General features: G+C 43.2%; 2 protein-coding genes across 9 annotated transcripts in view; one reads left to right on the top strand and one right to left on the bottom strand.

Moving 5' to 3' along the window:
• Rhbdl3 (rhomboid like 3) overlaps positions 1–5,104 on the top strand; it is a 50,404-nt gene extending 45,300 nt beyond the window's left edge. For all 6 annotated transcript variants that reach the window (XM_078042490.1, XM_078042487.1, XM_078042489.1 and 3 more), the window contains one exon: positions 1,239–5,104. In XM_078042490.1, the coding sequence (XP_077898616.1) occupies positions 1,239–1,510 (272 nt within the window). In that variant the 3' untranslated portion in view covers positions 1,511–5,104. The remainder of the gene's footprint in view (positions 1–1,238) is intronic.
• C3H17orf75 (chromosome 3 C17orf75 homolog) lies at positions 5,009–22,175 on the bottom strand. Of its 3 annotated transcripts, none has more exons than XM_078042484.1 (11): positions 21,866–22,175; positions 21,093–21,173; positions 17,621–17,746; positions 15,823–15,966; positions 15,520–15,577; positions 14,039–14,158; positions 13,246–13,310; positions 12,771–12,907; positions 11,440–11,466; positions 11,212–11,315; positions 5,009–7,258 (listed from the first exon to the last, which is right to left on the bottom strand). In XM_078042484.1, exons 1-11 carry the CDS (start codon positions 22,003–22,005, stop codon positions 7,166–7,168), a joined length of 1,095 nt encoding a protein of 364 aa, XP_077898610.1. In that variant the 5' UTR covers positions 22,006–22,175; the 3' UTR covers positions 5,009–7,165. The 3 variants fall into 3 exon arrangements, with proteins under 3 accessions (XP_077898610.1, XP_077898609.1, XP_077898608.1); XM_078042482.1 differs by lacking the exon at positions 5,009–7,258 and adding an exon at positions 10,308–10,698 and having other exon boundaries at positions 21,866–22,166; XM_078042483.1 differs by lacking the exons at positions 5,009–7,258; positions 11,440–11,466 and adding an exon at positions 7,772–10,698 and having other exon boundaries at positions 21,866–22,156.
• Between the last annotated feature and the right edge of the window lie 3,989 nt (positions 22,176–26,164).

The raw sequence follows: 26,164 nt of genomic DNA, 5'->3' as shown, positions 1-26,164 counted from the left end.
AATGCTGTCTTGGAGTTGGGAACCATGGGTTTTGATCCTCTTGTATTGAACCCAGGACCCGCTCAGCAGAGGCAGAAAGGCTTCCCTGAGGGCTGCGTGGAGTCGGGGGAGCTGAGCCTCAGTCCCCAGCTGCTCTTTTCCCACCACCTATTGGCCACCTTGGGAGTTGCAGGGCCAGTGCAGAAGGTGGGGCAGTCCCCAGGGGAATGCAGGTCCCTGGCAGTTCTGGCACCCCAGAATGGTTGGAGTCGAGAGAGGCCCACTGGTTCACTAAATGGTAATGGAACAGCTGCAAACCTTCCCCTCAAAGGGCTTTCTTTCGGTCTGTAGGTTTGCCTTGGTTTCCTCCTCTGTTAAGTGGGGATGAGGAATCTCTGTGCTCCTTTGGGGTTGGGAAATGAGGTTGCCTCCTACTTGTCCCTTCAAGACATCCCTATTTGGCCCACCCAAAAAATTCACAAAAGAAGGAAGGATCGGAGAGCAGGTGGTGGCATCTTAGAATTGTTTTAGGGAGAAAGTCCAGAAATTCTCTGGGGTGAGGGTGGAGTGAGGATTGCTTACTTCCATTCCCTCTTTGTCCTTGTCCCTCTCCATCCCTTCCTTCTAACCACAAAAGCCATGGTTCTGAGAGTTTTCTGAGGGTTTTGAGATAATGCATGAAAACACAGCATGTGCTGGGCACATATTGAAGTTGCTAACAGGCTCCACCAGTGCAGCCTGGCGCACCGAGGCTGAGACTTCCTACAGATGGACAAACGAGGATCCCGGCCCCAGGACTTGGTGCGACCTCAGCTTTGCCAGGGCCTTTGGGTTTGCAGTCAGCCCCTGCTCTCTCCCGGGAACACTCTCCTCGGGCTCTAGGGGCAAGACCCCTCTGAATACTCAGATCACAGATCAAAGATTGCCTCCGGAGGGACCTAACAGACTCCCTGCAGAGTCCCGTCCTAATGCCCTGCATTGACTTTACGTCACCTACTTTTTCCCCATAGATGAATCTCTTAATGAAATTGTCTTATGTGTGTAATTATTGGCTGGCTTATCGCCAGGCCCCGTGAGCTCTGGGAGAACGGTTTTGTCTGTCTCCTTGATTCTCGTGTCCCCAGTGCATAGATGGTACTCGGCCTCATGGCAGTGAATGCATTAACCACAGGGTGGTGGGCTGGGGTGCGAGGCCTCTGTCCCTGCAGCCCCTGCCCGGGGGCCCTCCTGTGACTTCTCTGTGCTTCCTCCTCCTGCAGTGAGTCTGGAGTTCGGGCGGGCCGTGTGGCTCCGGTTCCACCCGTCGGCCTACCCGCCCTGCCCTCACCCGAGCTTCGTGGCACACCTGGGTGGTGTGGCCGTGGGCATCACCCTGGGCGTGGTGGTGCTGAGGAACTATGAGCAGAGGCTGCAGGACCAGTCGCTGTGGTGGATTTTTGTGGCCATGTACACCGTCTTCGTGCTGTTCGCCGTCTTCTGGAACATCTTTGCCTATTCTCTGCTGGACTTGAAGCTGCCACCGCCCCCGTAAGGGGCTGAGGACAGAGGAGGTGGGGAGGGGAGGGAGAAGCAGCATCCAGAGGGAGTGCCTGGATCTTTTTCTCATCACCAGCTCAGTGAAGCCAGAGAGGAAAGGCAAGGACTCCGCTGCTACTGCGATGTTTGTGTTTCCATATGGGGGGCACACGGTGGGGCCTCTTTTTTGAAAGGCACTGGAGGAGGAGTTGGATATGGCTGCTGTCATTTTTCTAGCCTGTTCTGGTGACATCAGGCCCGGGTAAAGGCCTGGGGTAGGGTGAGAGAAGCTGCCGGTTCCATGGGCTGTCCTTTCCTGGCCACAGGTGGGGCAGTGGCTTTGTCCCTCATCCTCCACCCTGAGAGACCCTGAGAGACATAGGGAAGGTCTGAGGGTCTCTGTGGTCAGGTAGTGTTTCCTCTGTTTACTTTTTTTTTTTTTTTGGTACTGGGGATTGAACCCAGGGGCACTTTACCACTGAGCCACTTCCCCAGCCCTTTTTATTTTTTTTATTTTGAGGCAGGGTCTCGCTAAGTTACTTAGGGCCTCAAAAGTTGTTGAGGCTGGCCTTGGATTTACAATCCTCCTGCCCCAGCCTCCCAATTTGCTGAGATTACAGGCATGTGCCACCACACCCAGCACAGTGTTCCCTCTGGAGTCCAGGTCTGGAGTTCTGGGGTGGAAAGAGGGCCCAGTGGTGGATGTGCTGGCTTTAACCTGGGAGATCCTGGGGGGCGGGGGGTACCCTCCTGGGCCGGCCAGTGGTTACTGGGGCATGACCTCTAGGGCCTGTACTGGACAAGGCAGGGAGATCTATTAAGCTCCAGATCCCACTCTAGCCCTGGGGGATAGTGAGAGAGCCCCAAGCTGGAGGAATAAACCTCAGCCCAAGTTCTTCCTGGGGAAGCCCCAGGACCAACTTTCAGCCTCTCCCTCCCTTTCATCCTGGATGCTGACTTCACACACCAGCAGCCCAGCAGCTGCACCTGCCTTGACTTTAGGGTCTATTCTTTCCCTTCTACTGCCCTGACCCTACTTTGTGCCTGTCTTTTTGGTGTGAGTGAGTGACCGTGTGTGTAGGGAAAGATGATGTGAGTTAAGCTGGTGCCTGGAGAGGAAGTCACGTGAGGCGGTGGGCGTGTGGGGAGTCTCAGAGGAGGTACAGGGAGCCCTGGTGTGCTGTGGTGTGGTTACTGAGTATCCTTGTTTTTAGAAAAGCCTGCCTCCCTTGTTTCCCATCTTCTGTCCCTTCCAGACATTCCCTGGGCATCATTGACCTGCAGGAAAATTATCTGTGCTCTAGGGCAATCTTGGGCCCTCTCAGCCCTTGGATTGCTAAGAAGAAATGCATCCAAGTACTGCTCCTTTCTACCTCTGGCATGGCTTTCAGATCCGAAAATGTCCTGTCTTGTTCTGTCTCCCTGAGAAGAGAATCTTTTGGGGTGCAAGAAAGGCTCGGGCAGGACTATTGAGGCTATGTGTCCATTTGAGTTAGGGGGACAGGTGGCTGCAGTGAAGGACGTTCTAGTTTAGGTGGAACATGGCTCCAGAGGAGCCTTGTTCGGGGCTTGGATGAGTGTCCAGGGCGAGAACAGCCTGGGGGTGCAGCTGCTGAGAGCTAGGAGGGAACCAAGGACTATGGAGACCCCTCACCCCTGCTTCACAAATAGGAAATGAGGCTGGGGGAATGACTTCACCCCACCCCCCACCATCTGGCAGCCCCAGATGTCAGGACAGGTGAGGGCAGAAGCCCCGCCTCCCAGCAGGGCGCCAGCTGCCTCTCCCCTCCAGGAAGGGAGGGCAGCATTCAGGACTGTGCTGGAGGAGCCACTGTAGCCCTGAGCCCAGGGTGTCAGGTGGGTGACCTTTCACAAAATCTGTCCTTCCCTTTATACTGCTTTTGGAAGTCTAAATCTCCCGGAAGGACAAAGAACCCCAGGCCTGGAGGCAGAGGGGCTGCAGGGTTAAGGGCAGGAGCGTGGGGCTGCCTTCCATCAGCCTTGTGCCCAGCAGAGCCTGTGTGCAGTGAGGTCCAGGGTCAGCCAGGCACGTGCCTGGGGGTCCCTGGCCACTGTCGCTTCCTCAGCTAGTGACCGTATGGAAACGGGAAGGTCTTTCTACCCCAAAACACACCCACTCATAGTCTATGCCAGGCCCATCCCCATCTTTGCTCAGCACTAACTACATTGTCCTGGTCCCCCACGTGTGGCCTCAAGGTCACACTAGTGCCAATGCTGCCAAGGACTGCCAGTCAGCCTGAGGCCACGTGGCCTGAGTCACATCAGCCTGGAACATCTATTCTGTGTCCTGCCTGCCATTCGCTGCCCTGGGACGATGTGGGTGGAAGGGTCTGCTGCTTAGGAGAGGGTGCTGAGGCCGTGGAGCCTGGGCCAAGACTTGAGTAAGGATCAAGAGGGGCCGGGACCCATGCCTCTGCCATGGGCTACAGCAGCAGCTAAGCTTGAATGCTTCTGTCCCTTTCTGGAGGGAAGAGGCAGCTGGGCCCTGCTGGGAGGCACTTGGGGCTGCTGGGATGAGGGTGGAGCCAGCAGAGCTCCATCTTGTCTTAGATGCAGGGAACTAGACTCTAGTGAGCCCTCAGAAGCTCTCAGTTCCTTCAGGGCTTGAGATAAGAGCTCGTTTCTGGAAAGGGCAGTCTCCTTCCTCCCTCCTCTCACCCTGTTAAGTCCACTCTCAGGGCCTGGAGCTCTGGAAGGGAGTCTCATCCAGAGCCCAGGCCACCAGCACCAGCTATTCCCTGCCACCGTCTTCTCCCAACCCCCACTCCCAAGTAGGGCCACAGAGCAGGGACAGTGGAGTCACTTCACAAGACCCAGACAGGTTTATTTCTGGGGCTCTGGCCTTCTCCTCAGGAGGTACCTGTGCTCCTGTGCCCTCTCCAGCCCTCAGCAGCGCTTGCCCAACTGGCCTCAGGCCTCTTCCCTTTGTCCCACCTTCCTCTCCAGTATGGCTACCAGCCAGGACGCTGGACAGTAGAGGACGGGTACATCTTCAGGCTGCTGGAGGTAGGTCCGCCTGTGTGTCCTGGAGCACGGAAATTGAGAGCTGGGGAATCTCCAGACAGCGGCCACAGGCGCCTGGCTCCTTAAACTGGAGAGGAATCTCAAACTGGGGAAGGGAAAACAGGCCTTCAAAGGAGAGATTTCACTTTAATGACACCATTCATCATTCGTTTTTTTTTTTAATTAGGAAAAACTCCCTAATGAGGCTCTTTTGGCAGCTAATGGGACTCTCAATTTCCATGAGAACCATTATTGCCCAGAGCATTAGGGGGACCACTGCTCACCACACCAGGACCTTCCTCCACAGAGTGCAGATGCGATGCGGGGAATCCCTCTCCCGCATCATGGTTGTTGCTCCCAAGCTGGCTGCAAAGCACTGGCCGATTCTCCTCTGCCTTAAAAACAGTGCCCAACAGTGAACTGCCCCCCCACCCCCACCGCCCCAGGACTTGAGTAAGTGGGAGGAAAAAAAAAAACACAAACTGCAATGTTGGTTTCTAAATATTTTTGTATTGTGTACATTCTGTATATTTTTGTTGTAACATATTATTTGAGCACAGATTCCATTAAAGATTTTTTTTTTTAAGTCATTGGTTATTCAGGATGTGTCCTGAGGGCTGGTATGGGAACCTGTTTTGTGTCTGGGCCTGGGTCAGGGTGGGTGGGAGACGATGAGGGACAGTGGTAGCGGATTGACAGTTTGTAAATACGGAGGGGGCATAGGGGGTTGGTGCCAGTGTTTCTAGCTCGGTGCTTCTTTCTTCAACTTGACTGAATTGCTGAGCTCGTTTCGGTGGCTGGTGAAAGCCCTGATTGCTCTTCCCGTCAAATGCACATACAGAGGCGATTTTGTGGATGATTTTGAGGTGGGTGGCAGTGGATGAGGAAAGTCACTCCTGGCTTCAGGTCAGGAACCTCTAAGCCAGTGTCCTGGTGGGTGCCCCCGCCTTCCCTTCCACTCATGTACCCCTAGGACAGATTCATACTGTAATCATCATCATGAAATCTTTGAAATGTCCTCGGGATTCCTTCTTCATCCTGAAGACTAGTCTTCAGGTCCTTCTGGGGGCCATCAGCATCCTAGCCTTGAGGGGTGGGATGTTCCCTGGGTTAGGAGGGTAAGCTGAGTTCACAGACAGAAAGGGAAGGAGCGTGACAGGGGTGGAGTCAGGTGGGGAAGAGAAACTGTCAAGCTGGCTTTGAGTGGATGAGGCCTGGGAAAGTGGAATTTCCACTAACTTCTCTAAATCAGGGCCAGTGTGTGTCCTGTTGTCATTCTTCCGGTTTGAGGATTAAACTGTCCTGTTAAATTCATCAAGAGGGTTGTCTCCCCCAAGTATTCTTTCAGGTCAGTTTCCCGTGTATCATTTTAAAATATTTCTAAATGCTGCAGAAGCTACCCCAGAACAAAGAGTGGGGTTCAGGCTTAACAGTCAAAAGAATCACTTCTATCTGGAGTGTGGATAACTGACTTCCCCAGAAGGAAAATCAGACCCTATCAGAGCACAGGTGTTCCACTGGGTCAATGCCAGGCATTTCAAGGCAAGCTCCTTGAAGAAGAGGTGTTAGGCCTTCTTTCATTTCACTTTTTACTATTCTGGTTCCTTCCTTCTATCAGATTCTCATTTTTCCAATAACTTAATAAGGTATACTAATAATGAGATAATTAAGAAATGAAAACAGTGCTAGAGATATGACTCAGTGGTAAAATGCTTGCCCGGCATGTGCAAGGTCCAGGGTTCAATCCCCAGCACTACAAAAAAAAAAAAAACAATAAAAAAATATTTTTGCCAGGTGTGATAACACATGCCTGAAATTCCAGTGACTTGGGAGGCTGAAGCAGGAGGACTGCAAATTTGAGGCCAGCCTCAGCAACTTAGCAAGACCCTAAGTAACTAAGAAAGACCTGTCTCAAAAATTAAAAATAAGGGAGATGTAACTCAGTTTTGAGTGCCCCTGGGTTCAATTCCCAGAACTGAAAGGAAGAAAACAAAAACAATTTTACTGAACACCCACTATGATCTAGCCACTGGAGTAGATCACAGCCACTTTATGTGAAGAGGATAAAAATATCCCCGTGGTTGTACACAAGGGGAAGGTAACCCAAGATGTCTGGTTCCATGCTCTCAGCCCTCAGATATTTTATGGGACTTTAAAGACACTAACCATGTCAGGGTATTTATTTAAAGGGCAAACCTCATTGCATTAGGGCCATGGCCATTCAGTAACAATAAGGAACCTTGGATCATTTGCTTGGAGTTCACTCAATAGGCCCTCCACTTTGTCAGCCCTCCCAGAAGTAGCTCACAAGAAACCCTGCAGCTGTCGATCCATTACTGCTCTCCATCAACCCTGATTTCCAGAATCTTGGCATTTATGCCACTTCAGCAATCTGTCCACATGATTCAAAGTCTCTGAGGCAGTTAGGAACTTCACCAGTTACAGAATGCAGCTGCCCTCTGAGACCACCAAGTAGAAGAATGCATTGAAGCCATGAGAAAGCACATGGACAACTTCGTCCCAGAGACTGAATCTCATTTCTGAAAAGTCTGCAGTCTTGCCTAGCATCTGCTATAAGCGGTCCTCTGGTAAAAGACAGGCACTGTCACACTTAATAGAGTGAGGGCTGCGGGGGCTGGGATGTGGCTCAAGTGGTAGCGTGCTCGCCTAGCATGCGTGCGGCCCGGGTTCGATCCTCAGCAGCACCACATACCAACAAAGATGTTGTGTCCGCCGAGAACTAAGAAAAAAATAAATAAATGTTAAAATTCTCTCTCTCTCTGTCCCCCTCTCTCACTTTCTCTTAAAAAAAAAAAAAAAAAGATCATTAACTTAATTAAATCTTTAAAAAAAAAAAAAAAAGAGTGAGGGCTGCGGTTGTGGCTAAGCGGTAGAACGCTTGCCTAGCACATTCAAAGTCCTGGGTTCGATCCTCGGCAACAAATAAAAATAAATAAAATAAAGGTATCGTGTCCCAACTACAACTAAAAATATATTTTAAAAATAATAAGAGTGAGAGGACATGACTTGGGCTATTGTATTCTACAGATATAACTTTACTGGACAGTGAATAAAATATTGTGATAAAAATTGCTCTTACACTTCCTGGGGCAGGATGTAGAAAGGTGTATCTCAGCAGGTGATTTGATTTTCTCCAACACATTCTTAGCATAACAAGTTCCCCACAAACTTTCTGGGAATTAATGCAAGGGTAAGGCCTGAGAATTGAGCTCATGAAGTAAAAATGGCTGTCTTGATTAGAAGCTAAGTTTTATTACAAATATAATTACAGATAAACAGACCATTTTGGGTACATGATAAACATACATTTTATCTGTGTGTATACCACATAAATAATACATAAATTTATTCCTGTCTGAACAAATACTTTTTACAACTTTATTACTTTTTTTGGGGGGGGGATACTGTGGATTGAACTCAGGAGCACTTTACTACTGAGCTACATCCCAGCCCTTTTTATTTTTTTAATTTTGAAACAGGGTCTCACTAATTTCCCAGGCTGGTCTCAAAATTGCAATCCCCCTCCTTCAGCCTCAGTAGCCGGGATTACAGGTTTGTGCCACCACACCTGGCACTCTGTACAACTTTAAACATTAATAATACATTAGCTTATTTAAATTTGGATACAAATACTCATTTCTTGTCATGAGTTTCTTTTCATGATCAACACAGTATCCAATTTCATAACATCATTCTGTCTATAATAGTGACACAGAATGTCAGACTTTTAAAAATATGACTACTGTCTACAACTGTAATATATAGTGAGTGTATATATACAAACAGATGATATGGTTATACCTTGCCTATATCTGTAAGTTGAAACATGTAATACATTTGCTTTATCATTATTTTACTGTTGTAGTACTAGGGATTGAATCCAGGGATACTTTTCTACTGGGCTATAATCCTCAGCCCTTTGAGACCCTATGGTTTTGCTAAGTTGCCCAGGCTGGCCTTGAACTTGTGATCCTCCTGCCTCAGTCTCCCCAAGTCACTGAGATTAAAACATGCACCACTGTGCCAAGCATTTGCTTTTAACAGCCATTTACAACATGGACTCTTGAATGGCATATGAATTTGAAAATTAAAACTATATTTTCCAGACTCAACATGTTGTTTATTTAAAAACCTAACTTCCAAATGGACAACCAAGTGCATTAGAAAAAGAAAACAAAACAAAACAAAAAAAAGATTCTAGAGATTCTAAGACAGTGTCATAAAATTGCAGATCTTCCATAGTCATCCTAAATACTTTTATAAAAAATGCTACTTAGGGGCTGGGATTGTGGCTCATGGTAGAGCACTCGCCTAGCACAGGCGGGACCGGGGTTTGATCCTCAGCACCACATAAAAATAAAGGCATTGTGTTGTGTCCATCTACACCTAAAAAATATTTTTTTAAAAATGTTGCTCAGATTTTTTTTCCATACTGCCTATAATCTGTTATTAAACTTTAAAACCATATGAAAGCATTTATGAAGATCCTGAATTGTATTTCTCATTAAACAAAAAGTAAGGGCTTGGTGAGTCATGTTCCTAGACTTACTTCTGTAGAGGAGAAAGCAGAAGGCCATTGTCGGTCATTTTGAAAGTTAAAACTCAGCACTTAACATGAATTTACAGCCATTTATGAGTTGCTCAGTTTTACAGGCTTGTGTTCCTCTGAACGTCCTGAAGGCAGTGAGAACATAAGACTTCTCATCTTCTAAACAAAAATCATTATCAAATGAATTTATTAAAGAGCTATGCAGAACAAATATGTGTGTAACTACCGTTGGCTTCCATGGGAATTATAAATGGCTAGCCGAGGGCACTGTGAATTGATTCACAGTAAAACAATCTGAGGTTTGTAATAAATATACAAAAACTAAAATCAATGAGTAACTCGGATAGGAAGAATCTCTGTTTGCATTCCTTATCTTACAGTTTGTTTGTAAAACTTATGTACTTTATTTCTTCACACTCTATTTAAAAACTCTGGCATTTTCATCTAAAAGAAAAAAAAATACTGGCAACTAGCTGTGGACAAATTAATGAAGAAAAGTGGTGACGGGCAGGCACCAGTTCTGCAGCAGTTTTCCATCAGAGCTAACGTTTTATCTTGCAGCTAGTGCATCTATTTTTGAAGCTTATGTAATTTCTTATACACTTATGATTTATTTGCATATTGACTTAAAAGCTGGCTTCATCATCCAAGCCAACTATTAATCAGACCAAAAAAAAAGTGTATCAGGTACCTGCAGCATGCAGGATGCACAAATCTATGAAATGGTGTAGTGGTACTAATCTTTCTGTGACTGAAATTACGTGTTTAAAAAAGAAGCTACAATCTATTGAGAAAAAAAGTGCTATGAGTTTTTTTCTGAGAAGAAAAATTGTAACTACACTAGCAAACTTTTGAGAGAAGCCACAAAATCATCTCTGAAGTTTCTGAGGCAACACATTCTTTTAATTATTTATTTATTTTTGGTAACAGGGATTGAACCCAGAGATGCTTAACCATTGTGCCATATCCCCATCCCTTTTTATATTTAATTTAGAGACAGTCTTGCTATGTTGCTTAGGGCCCTCACTAAGTGACTGAGGCTGGCTTTGAACTTAGTGATCCTTCTACCTTAGACTCCCCAGCCACTGGGATTACAGGTATGCATCATCACCATGTCCACTTAGGCAACACATTTTGAAGTTTAGAATTTATGGGAGCAACAATAGACCAAAATTCCACAATTCTAACACACATATCGATGTAGGACTCAATTAAAATATTCCTCAGATTTTTATGTTTAATTAAGTTAAAATTTTTAAGTACAAAAAGAAAAAACAATCTGGTATAATTCAAATAATCCTAAACAGTAATCCTATGAACAATTATTAACAACTGCAATTTCAAATGCCAAGGCTTGAATATACAACTTCACAAAGTAGTTGTCTCAAACATGATCAAAAACCTTGGGCAAGAGCTTCTTTCATGAATTCTTCAAGGACAGCTACCACATTTTTGGCTTCAGGCATTTCTTCGTGTTCCACTTTAACAATCTTCAAAAGGATATCTCCACTACCACAGTTCTTTAGGAACATGTAACATTTAAACAAAGCATAATGATTCATTTCTGCCTGTCGGATAAATCTCTTCAAATTGTTTGTGTCTTGTATGGCCTAGAAAAAGATTACCTAGTTAAGTATGTGTGTATTGGGATAATAATGAAGCTTGAAAAATATCTCCTATCCAGCTGAGAACTCAATATATGTTCTAAATTGTTTGCTTTTCATCTTAAACATTTCTATCACCTTTATTGTTAATATGCTTTACCCTTGGCAGAGCAAAATCTCATATGTAAGTAAAAATACTTAAAAATCTCCTAAATAAGGTGACAACACTCCCATCAGAATTTTGAACCACTTTTTTTTGTGTGTGTGCTTTGCAACTAAAATACATCAGTAAGCTTCCTTAAATAAAAGCAAGCTTTCAACCCAATTTATTGGAAGTGATGAAATTATATGTATGCAGAAGCTACTGAAAAATTAAAAGCCTTCTGATGATTCGTTTTAAGAACATCTTGTTTAATAGACATCACAACTGCAAAACAGATTTATTATTCTATCACGGGTACTAATTAAAATGGAGACAAAAAACTGTATGTGGCCCTTGGCACACAGTCAATTAATTACCTTTAATTTAAAGTTCTCCAGTACTTGTCGGAAAAGAAAAGGGTTACCCCCTTCAGCACCATTTAAGAAAGCCTGCATCCAATCCTCGCAAAACCGGTTGCTTCCTACAAAATATTTAGAGAAATTAAATAAATAAAAATGCTATCCTGGGGCTGGGGATGTGGCTCCAGCGGTAGCGCGCTCGCCTGGCATGCGTGCGGCCCGGGTTCGATCCTCAGCACCACATACCAACAAAGATGTTATGTCCGCCGAGAACTAAAAAAAAAAAATAAATGTTGAAAATTCTCTCTCTCCTCTCTCACTCTCTCAAAAAAAAAAAAAAAATGCTATCCTACAAGACAGTTATTTCTTTTTTTTCCCCTTTTTAAAATTTCTTTTAGTTGTAGCTGGACACAATATCTTTATTTTATTTTTATGTGGTGCTGAGGATCGAACCCAGGGCCTTGCACATGTTAGGTGAGCTCTACCACTGAGCCACAACCATAGCCCCAAGACAGTTATTTCTTTTTTTTTTTTTTTTTTTTTTAACATTTATTTATTTTTTTCTTAGTTCTCGGCGGACACAACATCTTTGTTGGTATGTGGTGCTGCTGAGGATCGAACCCGGGCCGCACGCATGCTAGGCGAGCGCGCTACCGCTTGAGCCACATCCCCAGCCCCAGTTATTTCTTTATAACAACATTTATACTGAACTTTTCAAATATTAAATTTATTATCATATTTATTTGTAATGACTTTTATAGTGATCTAAAAAATAGTGTGCTCCCCATATGGCTAAGAAATATGAAGAGGGCTAAAGCACCCCCACCTTCAAGTGTGTCTCAATCATATCCCCTTCTTTCCCATCAGAAAGGATTATGATTCCCATATATTTCTCTAAAACTTTTGCTATATCCCTTTGTATCTCCAAGTTATTGTTTTGCATGTTAAAACCTTTATTTTTTGGGGGGGGGTACCAGGGATTGAACCTGAACCCATGGGCATTTGACTACTGAGTCACATCCCCAGCCCTTTTTATTTTTTGAAACACGGTCTCTCTAAGTTGCTTAAGCCCACTCTAATTTGCTAAGGCCGGTCTTGAATTTATGATCCTCCTGCCTCAGCCTCATGAGTTGCTGGGATTACAGGAATGTGCCAACATGCCCAGTCCTTTATGTATTTTTTTAATGGTTTTTCACTGAATAATATGTTTGAGAGCTATACTAACATATGTCATCTCTGGTGCATTCATTTTCAACTGCTCTATAATGTCCCATAGCATACAATACCAGTGTATCAAATTCTTGCTGTACATGTTGATTTCCAATTTTTTATAATTTTAAATAATGTTTTCATGAATATTTTTGTATTCATCTTCTTGTGCACATATATGAGTTTCTCTGTATATCTAAGAATGGAATTTCTAGGCATGACTTAATTTCCATGTTTCTAGAATTACTATTGTTTTCAGCAAGCTTGGGATAGCCATGAAAAATTGTACAAGGCAAGAAGGATGTTTGTATCCTTTATTCTCAATGCAAAAAGAGGACCTCACAAGAGGTCCAGAGTTTATGGCTCACCTGCATTGGAGAACTGAGGCTGGGAGCCACTGCAATCGATGACTACAGACTTATGCTGCTCTTCTGTCATGGCCATGCACAAAGATGTCATGGTGCCTTCATGAATTAGTCCCTGAAGACTGGCCACACTCAGAAACCTGCCAAACACACAGACTTTTTTCACAAACAGTATTGGACTATGGGAGGGAGAAAACTAAATCATTCTGCACTGGAAGGGGGAGGGTTTAAAAATGTATAAGTCAGGGGGCTGGGGATGTGGCTCAAGCGGTAGTGCGTGCGGCCCGGGTTCGATCCTCAGCACCACATACCAACAAAGATGTTGTGTCCGCCGAGAACTAAAAAATAAACATTAAAAATTCTCTCTCTCTCTCTCTCTCTCTCTCTCTCTCTCCTCTCACTCTCTCTTAAAAAAAAAATGTATAAGTCAGGTTTGCTGTGGAAAAGATTCTCTCTTTGCAAAAACTATGTTCTTTACCTGTTAATGTCTCTCTTTGTTTTTTCATCTGATTCTTTAACCTCAACAGGAGTATAACTCAAAGCCTATGAGAGAAAAATAAAGCCTGATTGATATGTCTTCCAGTTTCCCTTATTGAGCAGCCACTCATGACCAAATGTTACCATTCCCAGTAACCACCTTACTAGACAATGACTGATGGGCATAGCCCACAAGCTCTCCAGAGAGAGATGGTTTAGCAGCTGGTTTAGCAGCTCCTTGCTAATATTTTTGTATAGTTAAAATCACTTTAGAATTTTGTTTTCCTTTTCAAAATGTTTTGGAAATTACCTCTCTTAGATCAGTTCAAAAAGTAATTATTTAAAAATGTTTTATCCTATTAGGAAGACTCAGTAGGCATTTGCAATTCAATTTTACCTTTGTAATATAATCTTCTAGATCTGAATAAATTAAGTGTGCTCTACCCTGACAGCAAGCATAGTTTAAATGAATATTCAGGGGAAAAAGAAATATTCACAGAAAGTGATTTGTCTCCAGATAACCCAAACTCTAACCAGGATGGTGCACACTTGTAATATTAGATACTTGGGAGTCTGAGGCAAGAGAATTGCAACTTCAAGGCTGGCCTGGACAATTTAGAGACCCTATCTTAAAAACAAAAACAAAAAAAGCAGCGTTGGGGTTGTAGCTCAGTGGTGCAGCACTTGCCTGGCAAGCATAAGACCCTGGATTCACTCCCCATATCTCAAAAAATTAAAAACTCTGCCAAAGTGATTCTTGATTAAGGAAATGCTCTTGTTTGGGCAATACATACCGCATGTAGCAGAAAAGTAAGTTTCTCCTGAAAAAGAAGAACAACCCTTTGGATTGGGCAAACAACATCCTCAAACCAGCTGTTCAGATAAGCCTTGGTATGGTTTTCCAGGCCCCCTTCCTAGATCAAGAGAGAAATTATTTGCTTTAATACCGCATAAGCCTTCCTGTTAGTGGACTCAAAACATTTTCTTCACTGTACTCTTTCGACAGTGAAAACTGGAACAGACACCTCCTTTTTTTTTTTAAAGCTAATACCACCAGTTTAAAAAAAGGAATTGTGATATAGCTTTCCTGGGAATTTGAATTAGTAGAGTTCTATGCTATTACTCACTGGGAAGAGTTGGGCATTCACATGGCTATCCCTTCCTACTACACTGGAAGTTTTTTCTTAATAATCCTCATTGCCCCAGCACCTGGCATAGTGTCTGGAACATGCATAGCAAGACTTATTGACTACTGACTAAAGGAATGTAAATAGATAATTTGGTTGTACTCAAAAAGTTAAGAAAAAGAAGCCAGGTGTGGTGGTGCACGCCTGTAGCTTGGAGGCTGAGATGGGAGAATGGTGAGCTCAAAGCAGCCTTAGCAACTAAGTGAGACACTGTCTCTAATAAAATATAAAAAAAGGGCTTGGGATGTGGCTCAGTGGTTAAGCAGCCCTGGGTTCAATCCTTAGTATCAAAAAAAAAAAAAGGACAAAGTTAAGAAACAACAACCCATCAAAACACTCAAAGCCCACTTGTTGTGTCAGACATGCCACCATGAACACATCTGGCTTTCGGCTGTGCTGCTTTCTGAAGACTAGTGTCACATAGGAAGAAGCTTCAGTCTGGGAAAGCAACATCCCCAGACTTGAATCCCTGGCTCACCCCTAAACGGATCCTTCCTTTCCTCTTGCAGTATCATAGAAGTACATGACAAGTAAAAGGAACTATTGCTATGGATAATGGGTGATAAATTTTTGAGTCCTAACTTCAACAACTGCTGCAAGTTGAAACATAGCTTCTAAAAAGGTTTGGATAAATTAGTCAATTTGGAGATATCTAATTCATAAAGGATTGATGAATAAAAATGCAGTATTTCTAAAAATCTTTGATGTTAAGTCCAAGGACAGCTATACTATTGTGCAGCATGTCTCTGGTGCCAGAGGCTGCACGGACAATTAGTTCTGACTAGAATATAAATCTTATGTGCTTAGAAATCAGTAAAGGGGTATCCTCTTCCTCTCCAGACATGCTGTTGAATTTAACAGGTAGAAATCTTCATAGGAGTAATTCATCGCAAGCAGTCTTATGAAACTTTCAACAATTATAGGACTATGTTCCCTCCTTTCCTTAAAAATCACCAGTCTACTAGCCTACAAGGTCAAGTTTTTAGAATTCAGGTGTCTTTCTATCTTCCTATATGACTTGACAAGTACAAAAGCCATGGTTGGTTAATCATTTCAGTCTTACAAAATTTTTAAATCTATCATCTTACCTCACAGTTCATGTTATTTTTTAGCCCTTGAATGTACTTGTCCAGTTCAAGCCTGAAAGTATGTTCTTAAGGAAGTAATAAAGAATGAATAATCAAGACAATGTCTTATCTCACACAGGAAATGTGAGATTGCTCAAATAACGTAAACTGTAAATTAGAACAAGCCAAGGCAAATGGCCACAGGAAGTATGAAATTCAAGCACATACATAAAGGCAGAGAAGCTTGGGGGGGGGTAGTAGATAACTCCTTCACTTGCCTCCCACATTCTCCTTCCTGATTCCCTTAGACCAAAGAAAGGATATAGCTCAAGGCCTTTTTCAGAACCTCCTAAAAAACAGACCACATACTCTGTAGGGTTATATTCAGAGCCCACTGTTGCTGTTTCAGGAAGCAGTTTTCCTTGTTGGAAAAGACAATAATAACAACCAACTCGATAACCTGGAATTCTGAAAAAGAAAAGAGTAAAATGTAATATTTTGATAACTCAGGCATCTTATTCTGTGGACTGGGCTGCATCTTTATTTATTTATTTTTAATAGTTTTTTTTAGTTGTAATTGGACACAATATCTTTATTTATTTTTATGTGGTGCTGAGGATCAAACCCAGTGCCTCGCATGTGCTAGGCAAGCGCTCTACTGCTGAGCAACAACCCCAGCCCTGCTCTGCAGCTTCATCTATCAACACCTTTAGACTGCCCACTTCTTCAGGGCTTCCCAGACTTGTCAGTTTACTCTTAACAGCAGAGGGAACATGATTGTACACCCCAGATGGGCTTTGGTGAAAGCAGTCCCTAACACAGACAAACTTTTCTTTGAATTCTCCTGGGCTGTGTGCAAATTTCACTCTTGTTCAAGGTATACACATATTTACATGAATATAAACATATTCCTTGAAATTATGGCATTTGCTGGTAAATGGATGGAACTGGAGACTATTGTGCTAAGAGAAATAAGCCAATCTCAAAAAACGAAAGGCTGAATGTACTCTCTGATATGTGGATTCTAACACACAATGGGGGCAAGGGGACAAGGGAAGAATAGAAGTACTTTGGATTAGACCAAGGGGAATGAAGGAAAGGGAGGGGGACAGGAATAGGAAAGACTGTAAAATGAATTGGACATAACTTTCCTGTGTTCATATATGAATACCAGTGTAATTCCACATCATGTACAACCACAAGAATGGGAAGTGATACTCCAAGTATGTATAATATGTCAAAATACACTTTACAGTCATGTATGTCTAAAAAAGAATTTAAAAAAAAAAAGAAAATAAGCACATTCCTCTTCTTCCTCAAACCTTCACAAATCACTAAGCTCCAGGCACAGGTTCCAGCTTTATCCCATAGCCTCATGCTTGGGCCATGGCTTCAAACTCTTGTGTGTCAACTTCATGATCTAAAGCGAACCGTAATCAAGAAGTGTAATGGAAAGACAACTAGAACTGGACTGAGAATGTCTATGTTTAAACGTGAACTCCATCAAGGTAACCAGTCCTGTAACCTCAGGCATCCCATTTAACTTCTCTGAGTTTATTTTCTCATTTGAAAATGCAAACAAAAGTAGTGCTATATTGGGCTGGGGATGTGGCTCAAGCGGTAGCGTGCTCACCTGGCATGCGTGCGGCCTGGGTTTAATCCTCAGCGCCACATACAAAGAAAGATGTTGTGTCGCCGAAAATTAAAAAATAAATATTAAAATTCTCTTTCTTTAAAAATAAATAAATAAATAAAAATTCTCTCTCTCTTTCTCTCTCTCTCTCTCTCTTAAAAAAAAAAAAAAAAAGTAGTGCTACATCTCCTCTTTGTAAGAATTGTTCCAAAGTTTGGGAAAACACTTTATAACTGTAAAATACACAATTTTGGTTTTAGTAATTAACTCTTCTAAGTACAAAACTACAAAAAGTACATGTAGGTGCCAGTGTCTCCACGTTCAATTAACTCCATTCCATAAATGTTTACGTGTGAATCCCAGCACGTGGGCTCTCGGAAAACAACAATACACCGGGCAGTTCTAGTAGGAGAAATTTTAGAGTTTCTCATTACTTCTCATATTTAGCTCGGAAACAAAAACTCAGGACACAGCACATTTTATACTTACCTCAGCTCTACAGATGCAACATTACCCAGCCCTTCAAAGATGGCTCCTTTCGAAAGACGCTTAGCAATGAAACTCCGCAGCTCTGGCTCCACTTCAGATGGTAAATTAGTATCCACCAAGGAGAGGCTTAACAAATGAAAGACACACATTCCTTACCAGGGGAGTAGGGCATTCACACTTGTGAGTCAGAAAGTATGATACCAAAGCCAGGATCTCCCTTAAGGACCTAAGAAGGCTACCTACCTAATCCACTGGCTACTGCTATAGTCTGGATTTAGAATGTGCCCCAAAGGCCCATATGCTAACAGTTTGGTGCTAATGGAAGATAGTAGAACCTTTAAGAGGTGGGGCTTTGTTGGAGAAAAATTAGGTTATTGGGGTTATTCCCTGGGGGCATGCCCATGATGGGGTTATTAGGATCCTGGCCTCCTCCCCTCTCGCCTCTTGCTTCCTACCAGCCACTAGGTGAACAGGCCTCTCTACCATGTGCTCCTGCCATGATGTAGTGCCAGAGACTCAAAGGCAATGGGCTGAAACCTCTGAGATCATGAGCCAAAATGAATCTTTCCTCCTTCAGTTGATTATTTCAGCTATTTTGTCAGTGATTGAAAGCTGAACAACAACAATGAGACCTCTAGGAATGTATGTCACCAAGTGTGACTTATTATCAAACAGTTTAAAATATTACTCTCTCCAGCTCATTCAATTCTGCAGTACTGGCTCTCTGCTGGAATCTTTTTTTTTTTTTCCTTTGGTACTAGGGACTTAACTAGGGGCACTTGCCACTGGACTATACATCTCTAGCCCTTTTTAATTTTTTTTACTTTGAGAAAGGGTCTCACTAAGTTGTTGAGGCTGGCCTGGAACTTGTGATCCTCCTGTCTCAGCCTCCTGAGTAACTGGAATTACAGGTGTGTGCCACCACTCCTGACACTCCACTGGAATCTGTTTTTTGAGGGGAGGGGTCACCAGATAGATCTCAGGGGCACTCAAACACTGAGCTACATCCCCAGCCCTATTTTGTATTTTATTTAGAGACAGGGTCTCATTGAGTTGCTTAGGGCCTCGCTGTTGCTGAGGCTGGCTTTCAATTTGTGATCTTCCTGCCTCAGCCTCCTGAGCCGCTGGGATTACAGGCATGCACAACTGGACCTGGCTTCCACTGGAATCTTGAGCCCACTGATTCTCTTTTTATTTTTTGAAGGATTTACGCATTTTCATTTTTTTAATCTTTATTTTTATGTGGTGCTGAGGATCGAACTCAGCGCCTCACATATGTAAGGCAAGCGCTCTATCTCATACCACTGATTCTCTTTTGACAGTCCCTCAAGTTTCTCCTCTCCTCACTTTCTTTCTCCTTAATTAGCTTATGTTTGCTGGTCAGTCATTATAATCACATCCCTGCACACATTCTTCTTTTTCTTCCTTTCAACATTACTGAGGTATAATTGATATATAAAAATTGAGTACTAGGCTGGGTTTGTAGCTCAATGGTAGAGCGCTTGCCTAGCACTTGTAAGGCACTGGGTTCAATCCTCAGCACCACATAAAAATAAATAAATGAAATCAAGGTATTGTGTCCATCTACAACTAAAAAAGTATTTTAAAAATTGAGTACTGTGCACATTCTCCTTCAATGAGCGATGGTCTGGCATGTGTGAGGCCCTGGGTTCGAACCTCAGCACCACATAAAAATAAATAAACAAAATAAAGGTATTGTGTCCAAATACTTCTAAAAAATAAATAAATATTTTTTAAAAAAAACTTAAAAAAAAAAGTAGAGAGAACAGTAAGTTCTCATGTTCCCATGATCCAGTTTCAACAGTTATCAGCTCATGGTCATCTTATTTCATCTTTACACACATATTATTCCCCCCATCCCAGAAAATTTTGCAGCAATGTCCCAGAAATTATTTCATGCATTAATTTCTCACTATGTATTTCTAAAAGATGAAGATTTTTTTAAACATTTATTTTTTAGTTTTAAGTGGACACAATATCTTTGTTTTACATTTATGTGGTACTGAGGATCGAACTCAGTGCCTCAATGTGAGGCAAGCACTCTACCACTGAGCCACAACCCCAGCCCTAAAAGATGAAGATTGTTTTGCTTTGTTTTGTTTGTGGTGTAGGGGAGCAAACCCAGGGCCTCATGAGTGCTAGGCAAGTGCTCTACCACCAAGTACATGCCAGCCCCTGGACTTTATTTTTGTACTGCATCTAATTTTGCATTGTCAATGTGAATTCATTCACGTACAACATGTCAAAATATATTCTACTACTGGGTGCAGTGGTACACACCTGTAATCCCAGCAGCTTGTGAGGCTGAGACAGGTAAATCACGAGTTCAAAGCCAGCCTCAGCAAAAGTGAGGCATTAAGCAACTCAGTGATGCCCTGTGTCTAAATAAAATACAAAATTGAGCTGGGGAGGTGGCTCAGCAGTTTTAAGTTTTAAGCAGTTTTTTTTTAAGTTTTGAGTACCCCTAAGTTCAATCCCCAGTATCAAAAATGACAAAAAACAACAACAAAAAATATTCTACTGTAAAATAAATAAATATATTTTAAAAAAAGGAAAATGGTTAAATATGATTATGACTATTACACCATAGTTTCTCATACATTTACAGATATAAAATTTATTAATAAATCTTTAATTTTACATGTGCTTTATTTAAAAAGGTGCATTCATTCATGCACTTAATAACAATGTATTAAACATCTACCCTGTGCCAGGTACTACTAAAGGGACAAGACAGGGAGACAAAAATGAGATAATCCCTAATGTCCTGGAATTTCCATTCTAGTGTATGGTAGAGGAGCTACTAAAGAATATCCAGGGATGGGGTTGTGGCTCAGTGGTAGAGTACTTGTGAGGTGTGTATGAGGCACTGGGTTCAATTCACAGCACCACAAATAAATAAATAAAATAAAGGTACACTGACAAGTAAAAAAATATTTTAAAAAAAAAGAATATTCAAAGGGGGGAGGAGGAGAGGGTTTAAATTCAAATCTTTTAAAATTTTTCTTTTATATATTTTATATAAAATATAACATATTTCCTAATATGTTATAGTATTTTTAATACCTTTATTTTATTTATTTATTTTTATGTGATGCCTAGGATGGAACCCAGTGCCTCACACATACTAGGCAAGTGCTCTACCACTGAGCTGCAACTACAGCTCCTTAAATTCAAATCTTGATATCAATCTGATATTGAAAATTTTACTGGAGTTCTAACCAAAGAACAGAATAATTATTTTTGGTTAATCACAGAGGTACTATCAGTATTTGGATTTGCCCCAGCCTCTAGTGAATGCCCCAATGAGAGAGAGGTTCCTAAGGAATAGGAAGAATTGATGGTTTGACTCTTAGGAAGTTCAGTGGAAATAGTGTACCTACTGACATCTACAGGCCAGAGATGCACAGAAGATAAAACACATTAGGGGGTGTGGGTAAGTTGGTTTTACCTGAAATCATCACCAGAGGGAGTTTCCAAATTTGTGCCACTTGGGCTTCCATCATCACTGTCCCCACGTAGCTGTGCCAATCTGCAAGCCAAAAAAGCAACAATTTTGCTATCAATTATGGGCTCCAAATCAGATGGAGTCCTTGCAAGCAGGATAGTGCAAGGAGTCACGTAAAAAACTGCAAGGTTAAAGTGCATGGGTCCTCTATTGCTTTGCTGCAAGACAGGGAAAACCCATAACAGGGCTGACAAGCGCCTTTCTCTTGCCAGGCTACCTTAGGGGTGGAGGAGAGGCCTAATAGATTAAAGAAGCGCCTCTTTAAAACAACCACCACCAGAATTAGCAGGGCCAAGAGAGCCCCTGGAACATCAGCCAGGAGGACAGAAAAGATGCAGCAAGGACAAAGAAAACGGGGTGGGGGTGTGACAAAAAACGGGGGAAATTGGGGAGATAGTGACCAGAGGACAGGGGATGGGGATTGAAATTACTGAGCATGCAGGAACTGTCCTAAATAAACGGCCGGGGCGAGAAGCCGGGCTGAGATGACATAGGGTCAGTAGGAGAGCAGGAGCTAGGGAAGGCCTGGCAGAGAAGTCCAGGCTAGTAGCCAGGAAGAACGGAGTGAGAGCTGAGGCCGTGGCTGGGAGAGGAGAAGATGGCGTTTGGGAACCGCCAGGCCGCCAGGGCCGGGAAAGGGTGTAAAGCCGGGCAGCGGGCCCGGGGATTAGGGGGACCGCAGGGGCGGCCGGGCAGGCCAGGCCAGGCGCCGGCACCTGCTTCCGCGGTAGCTGTAGAGACAGTAGTGGCTGCTGGGCGGCGGCTCGAGTTTCCGCTCCTCTGCAGAGCCGCCCTCCTCGCTGCTCTCTAGCTCCTTTTCATCCCCATCCAGCGATTCCTGCAAAGACGGGAGCATTGCGGCGGCCTCCGAGCAGTTCAGTGTCGCCGCCAAACCGATCCCCCGCGGCCGTACAGTCCTCGGTGGCCAGGCTCGACCAGCTCCCCGCCCTCGCACACCTGCGTTCCGCTGGTTTCCCTGGCCCCGCAGCCAGGAAGCTGGCCCGAAAAAGAAGGCGTTTTTCCGAGAAGGACCCAGCAGGCTTCCTGAGTTCCCCCTCTCCGAAAAGCTTTTACTTTCTTCTTCTTCTTCTCTCTCTCTCCTTTTTTTTTTTTTTTTTTGTAATGGGGATGGAACCCAGGGGCGCTTAACCACTGAGCCACAGCCCCAGCCATTTTTATTTTGGGACCGGGTCTCCCTAAGTTGCTGAGGGCCTCCCTAAATTGCTGAGACTGGCCTGGAACTCAGGATCATCCTGCCTCAGCCTCCTCAGCTGCTAGGATTACAGGCGTGCGCTGCCAATCAGTTTTTATTTTGATGTTATTTTTATTGATGTTATTTTTATGGGTTGATTGATTATTGATTGTGGTGCTGAGGACCAAACCCAGCGCCTCTGGCATGCTAGGCAAGTGCTCTAACACTGAGCTGTATTGCTGACCTCAAACTTGGACTCCTCCTGCCTCAGCCTCTGGACAATCTGGGATTCAGGTGTGTCTCATCATGCCTGGCTTTTACAGTTAACATTTATTGAACATTTATTCTGTGTGAGAATTGTTTTAAATGCTTCACAAATATTAACGTGTTCAATTCTCCCTACCCCGTGAGGTGAATATTACTGTCCTGCTTTACAGAGGAGTAGTAACCCTGGGGCTGAGGTTACTTGTCCCCAGTCAATAGATAATAAGTGGCAAAATGGCATTCTAACCTAAACACTCTGGCTTTAGAACTTAGTTATTTTTTTCTTTTAGTGCTGTGGGTGGAACCCAGGGTTGGTATGTGCTAAATACACTTTGAGCTCAAGAGCTACAGCCCCAGCCCCCTGAATCTAGAACTCTGAATACCAAAGAAATGAGTTAAAGGTGACTTGTTGGCATAACATTAAGTTTTGTAATCATTCAAATGAATGGTTTTTAATTTCAGCAGCTTGTTTGGTTGGTTGGTAGGTTTCCATATTTTGGAAACTTTTTCTATAGGTCTCAAAACATTTTCATAGGCCTTTAAGAAAATACTGTATGCCCAGGGGATGGATATGCTGATGGTGCATTTTGAAGACAAGAGACTTTTCCAAGATGGGATTTTAGGGCCAATATTACAACTTGAACTAAAACCCAAGTGCTACCCCTGACTAAGCTGTATGACTTTGGGCAGTTTAGTGAGCCACCATGTATTTCAGTTTTCTCATGTGTGAAATGGGAAAAATATTACTATATTGGATTAGAGGTTGCTGGGAAAGGGCAAAGAGGAGCAGTTGAGAGCGATTATGGAGGGATACTAGGAAACTTGCACATGATGGGTATGTTCATTGTCTTGATTGTAATGAAGGTTTCATGAGTACATACATATGTCCAAACTTAATTGTATGCTCTTGCATGAGGCCTTGAGTTCAATCCCCAATACCATATACACACATAGATTCAGATGCTCTGAACATGTGCAGTTTACATGAGTCAATTAAACCTTGATGAAATTATGACTGGTGTCTGTTTTTTTTTTTTTTAAATCTTTAATTTTTTAGTACTGGGGATTGAACCTAGGGGTGCTTTACCACTAAGTTACATCCCTAGCCCTTTTTATTTTGAGACAGAGTCTTTTTTTTTAATTTTTAATATTTATTTATTTAGTTCTCAGTGGACACAACATCTTTGTTTGTATGTGGTGCTGAGGATTGAACCCGGGCCGCACACATGCCAGGCGATCGCGCTACCGCTTGAGCCACATCCCTGTCTTAGAAAGACAGAGTCTTTCTAAGTTGCTGAGGCTGGCCTCAAACTTGAGACCCTCCTGCTTCAGCTGCCTCAAATGAAATTACAGGTGTGCACCCCATGTACACTTTGATTTCAACTTCTAGCTTCTAGGACTGAGGGAATAAATAGCTGTTGTTTTAAGCTACCTAGTTTGTGCTACTTTGTTATGGCAGTCAGAGAAAACTAATACAGAGAATTCCCTCCTATGGTCCTTTATCCAACTCTAGTCTAAATCTCTTTTTCACATTTGTCTCTGTTGAGTTCTATTTTCCTGGATTATAGTTAATTCTCCAACAGCATCCTATGAAAGGGTAAATATGAGGCAACCTTTTTCAGCCCTTGCATGTCTTAAAATATATTCTCACATGCCTTTATTATATCATCATGCTTCATTAGATATTCCTCAGAAATCAGATTTTAGGTTTTATTTTGTAAGGGTCCGGCGGAGAAACAGACCACAAGAGACCAGCCTCATGCAATAAGCAGGGGGAAGTTTTATTGAACCAGCATGCTGCTGGGGCTCTGTGCCCACTCAAGAAAAGAGAGCAGCCCAGAGCCCAGAGCTGAGGTCAAGCAGAGCTTAAGAACACTTTTTGGGGAGGGTGCCTTTGCATACATCAGAACAAATCATCTTGAGGCGCGGAAAAATTGAACAACAACTCTGAGACAGGATTAGTACATTCATTGGCGGGGACAGTCTGGGTAGGGGTGATTAGTCACTCCTGAGCCGGGTACACATTTAAACTGATTGGTTTTGGAGCCTGGATGCTTACGTGCCAAGCTACTTGGAGCCCTTAGCTAATAAACAACCAGGGAATCAATGGAAATATTTACTGGGCAATTCAGGTATTGTCCTAACAACTACAGAGATTACAGGTTGGGGGGGGGGGTTGCAGAGGAATTTTAACAATACCTGGCCTATTTTTTTTTTTTTTTAGCCCAAGCCTTTCAATTTAGAAACTTTATAATGCCCAGTCTTTTACACTTTAACTCAGACTCTTGCAGCTTAGAATCAGCTTAGAAATTTCACCTTTGTAAAGGTAAAATTTCCAAGCTGATTCTATCTAAGCCGCAGAGCCTGAGTTAAAGTGTAAAAGACCAGGCATCCTAAAGTTTCCAAAGTGCAGGGATTGGGTTAAAAAGTAAAAGACTGGGTATTGTTAGAGTCCCTCTGCTACCCCCAAAACCTGTAATCCCTGTTGCTGTTAGGACAATACTGGAACTGCCCAGTAAATATTTCCACTGACTTTCTGGTTGTTTAATAGCTAAGGGTTCCAAGTTGCTTGGCATGTAAGCATCTAGGCCCCAGAACCAATCAGTTTGAATGTGTACCCCACCTAGGAGCACCAATCACTCCTGCCTGATTGTTCCCGCCAACGTATGCACTAATCCTGACTTAGGGTTGTTGTTCAATTTTCCCGCGCCTCATGATGATTTGTTCTGATGTATGCAAAGCCCCCCACCCTCTCCAAAAAGTATACTTAAGCTCCGCTTGAACTCTGCTCTGGGCTCTGGGCTGCTCTCCCTTCTTGAGTGAGCACAGAGTCCCAGCGCGCTGGAATGGATCCCCACTAAATATCCCCTTTTGCCAATTGCATGGAGTCAGTCTCTTGGGTGGTCTCTCCCTCCGACGTTTCGCCAGACCTTTACACCTTTACAATTTGATTGGATATTGAATTCTAGGTTGAAAAGAATTTAATATATTTTGAAGGCTTTACTTTTGTTACAATGCTTTTTTTTTAAAACTTATACTTTCTATCATTTTTGTTGTGGTGGCGATGGTGGGTTTTTTTTTTATTGTTGTTTTGGGTACTAGAGATGGAACTCAGGGTGCCTTATCATTAAGCTATATCCCCAGCTCTTTTTATTTTTTGTTATGAAACAGGTTCTCGTGTCACAGGCAGTATCGCATGCCTATAATCCCAGTGCCTTGGGAGACTGAGGCAGGAGGATGGCAAGTTGGAGGCCAGCCTCAGGAACTTAGTGAGACTCTAGGCAACCCAGTGAAAAACCTGTCTCAAAATTAAAAAAAGAAAGAAAGAAAGAAAGAAAGAAAGAAGGAAGGAAGGAAGGAAGAAAGAAAGAAAAGAAAAAGGGCTGGAGATTCAACTCAGTGGTAAAGTGCCCCTGGGGGATAAATCTCCAGTACAAAATAAGGACAGGAAAGGCGGGGGTAGAGATAGGATCTTGCTTAGTTGCTCAGGGCCATACCAAATCATTGAGGCTGACCTCAAACTTATGATCCTGTTACCTCAACCACCATGTCTCCACCA

This window comes from Ictidomys tridecemlineatus, chromosome 3, assembly GCF_052094955.1.
Source record: "Ictidomys tridecemlineatus isolate mIctTri1 chromosome 3, mIctTri1.hap1, whole genome shotgun sequence".
Taxonomy (NCBI): domain Eukaryota; kingdom Metazoa; phylum Chordata; class Mammalia; order Rodentia; family Sciuridae; genus Ictidomys; species Ictidomys tridecemlineatus.
The sequence above is the reverse complement of the archived record's forward strand: the minus strand, read 5'-3'. Positions and strand labels throughout refer to the sequence as shown.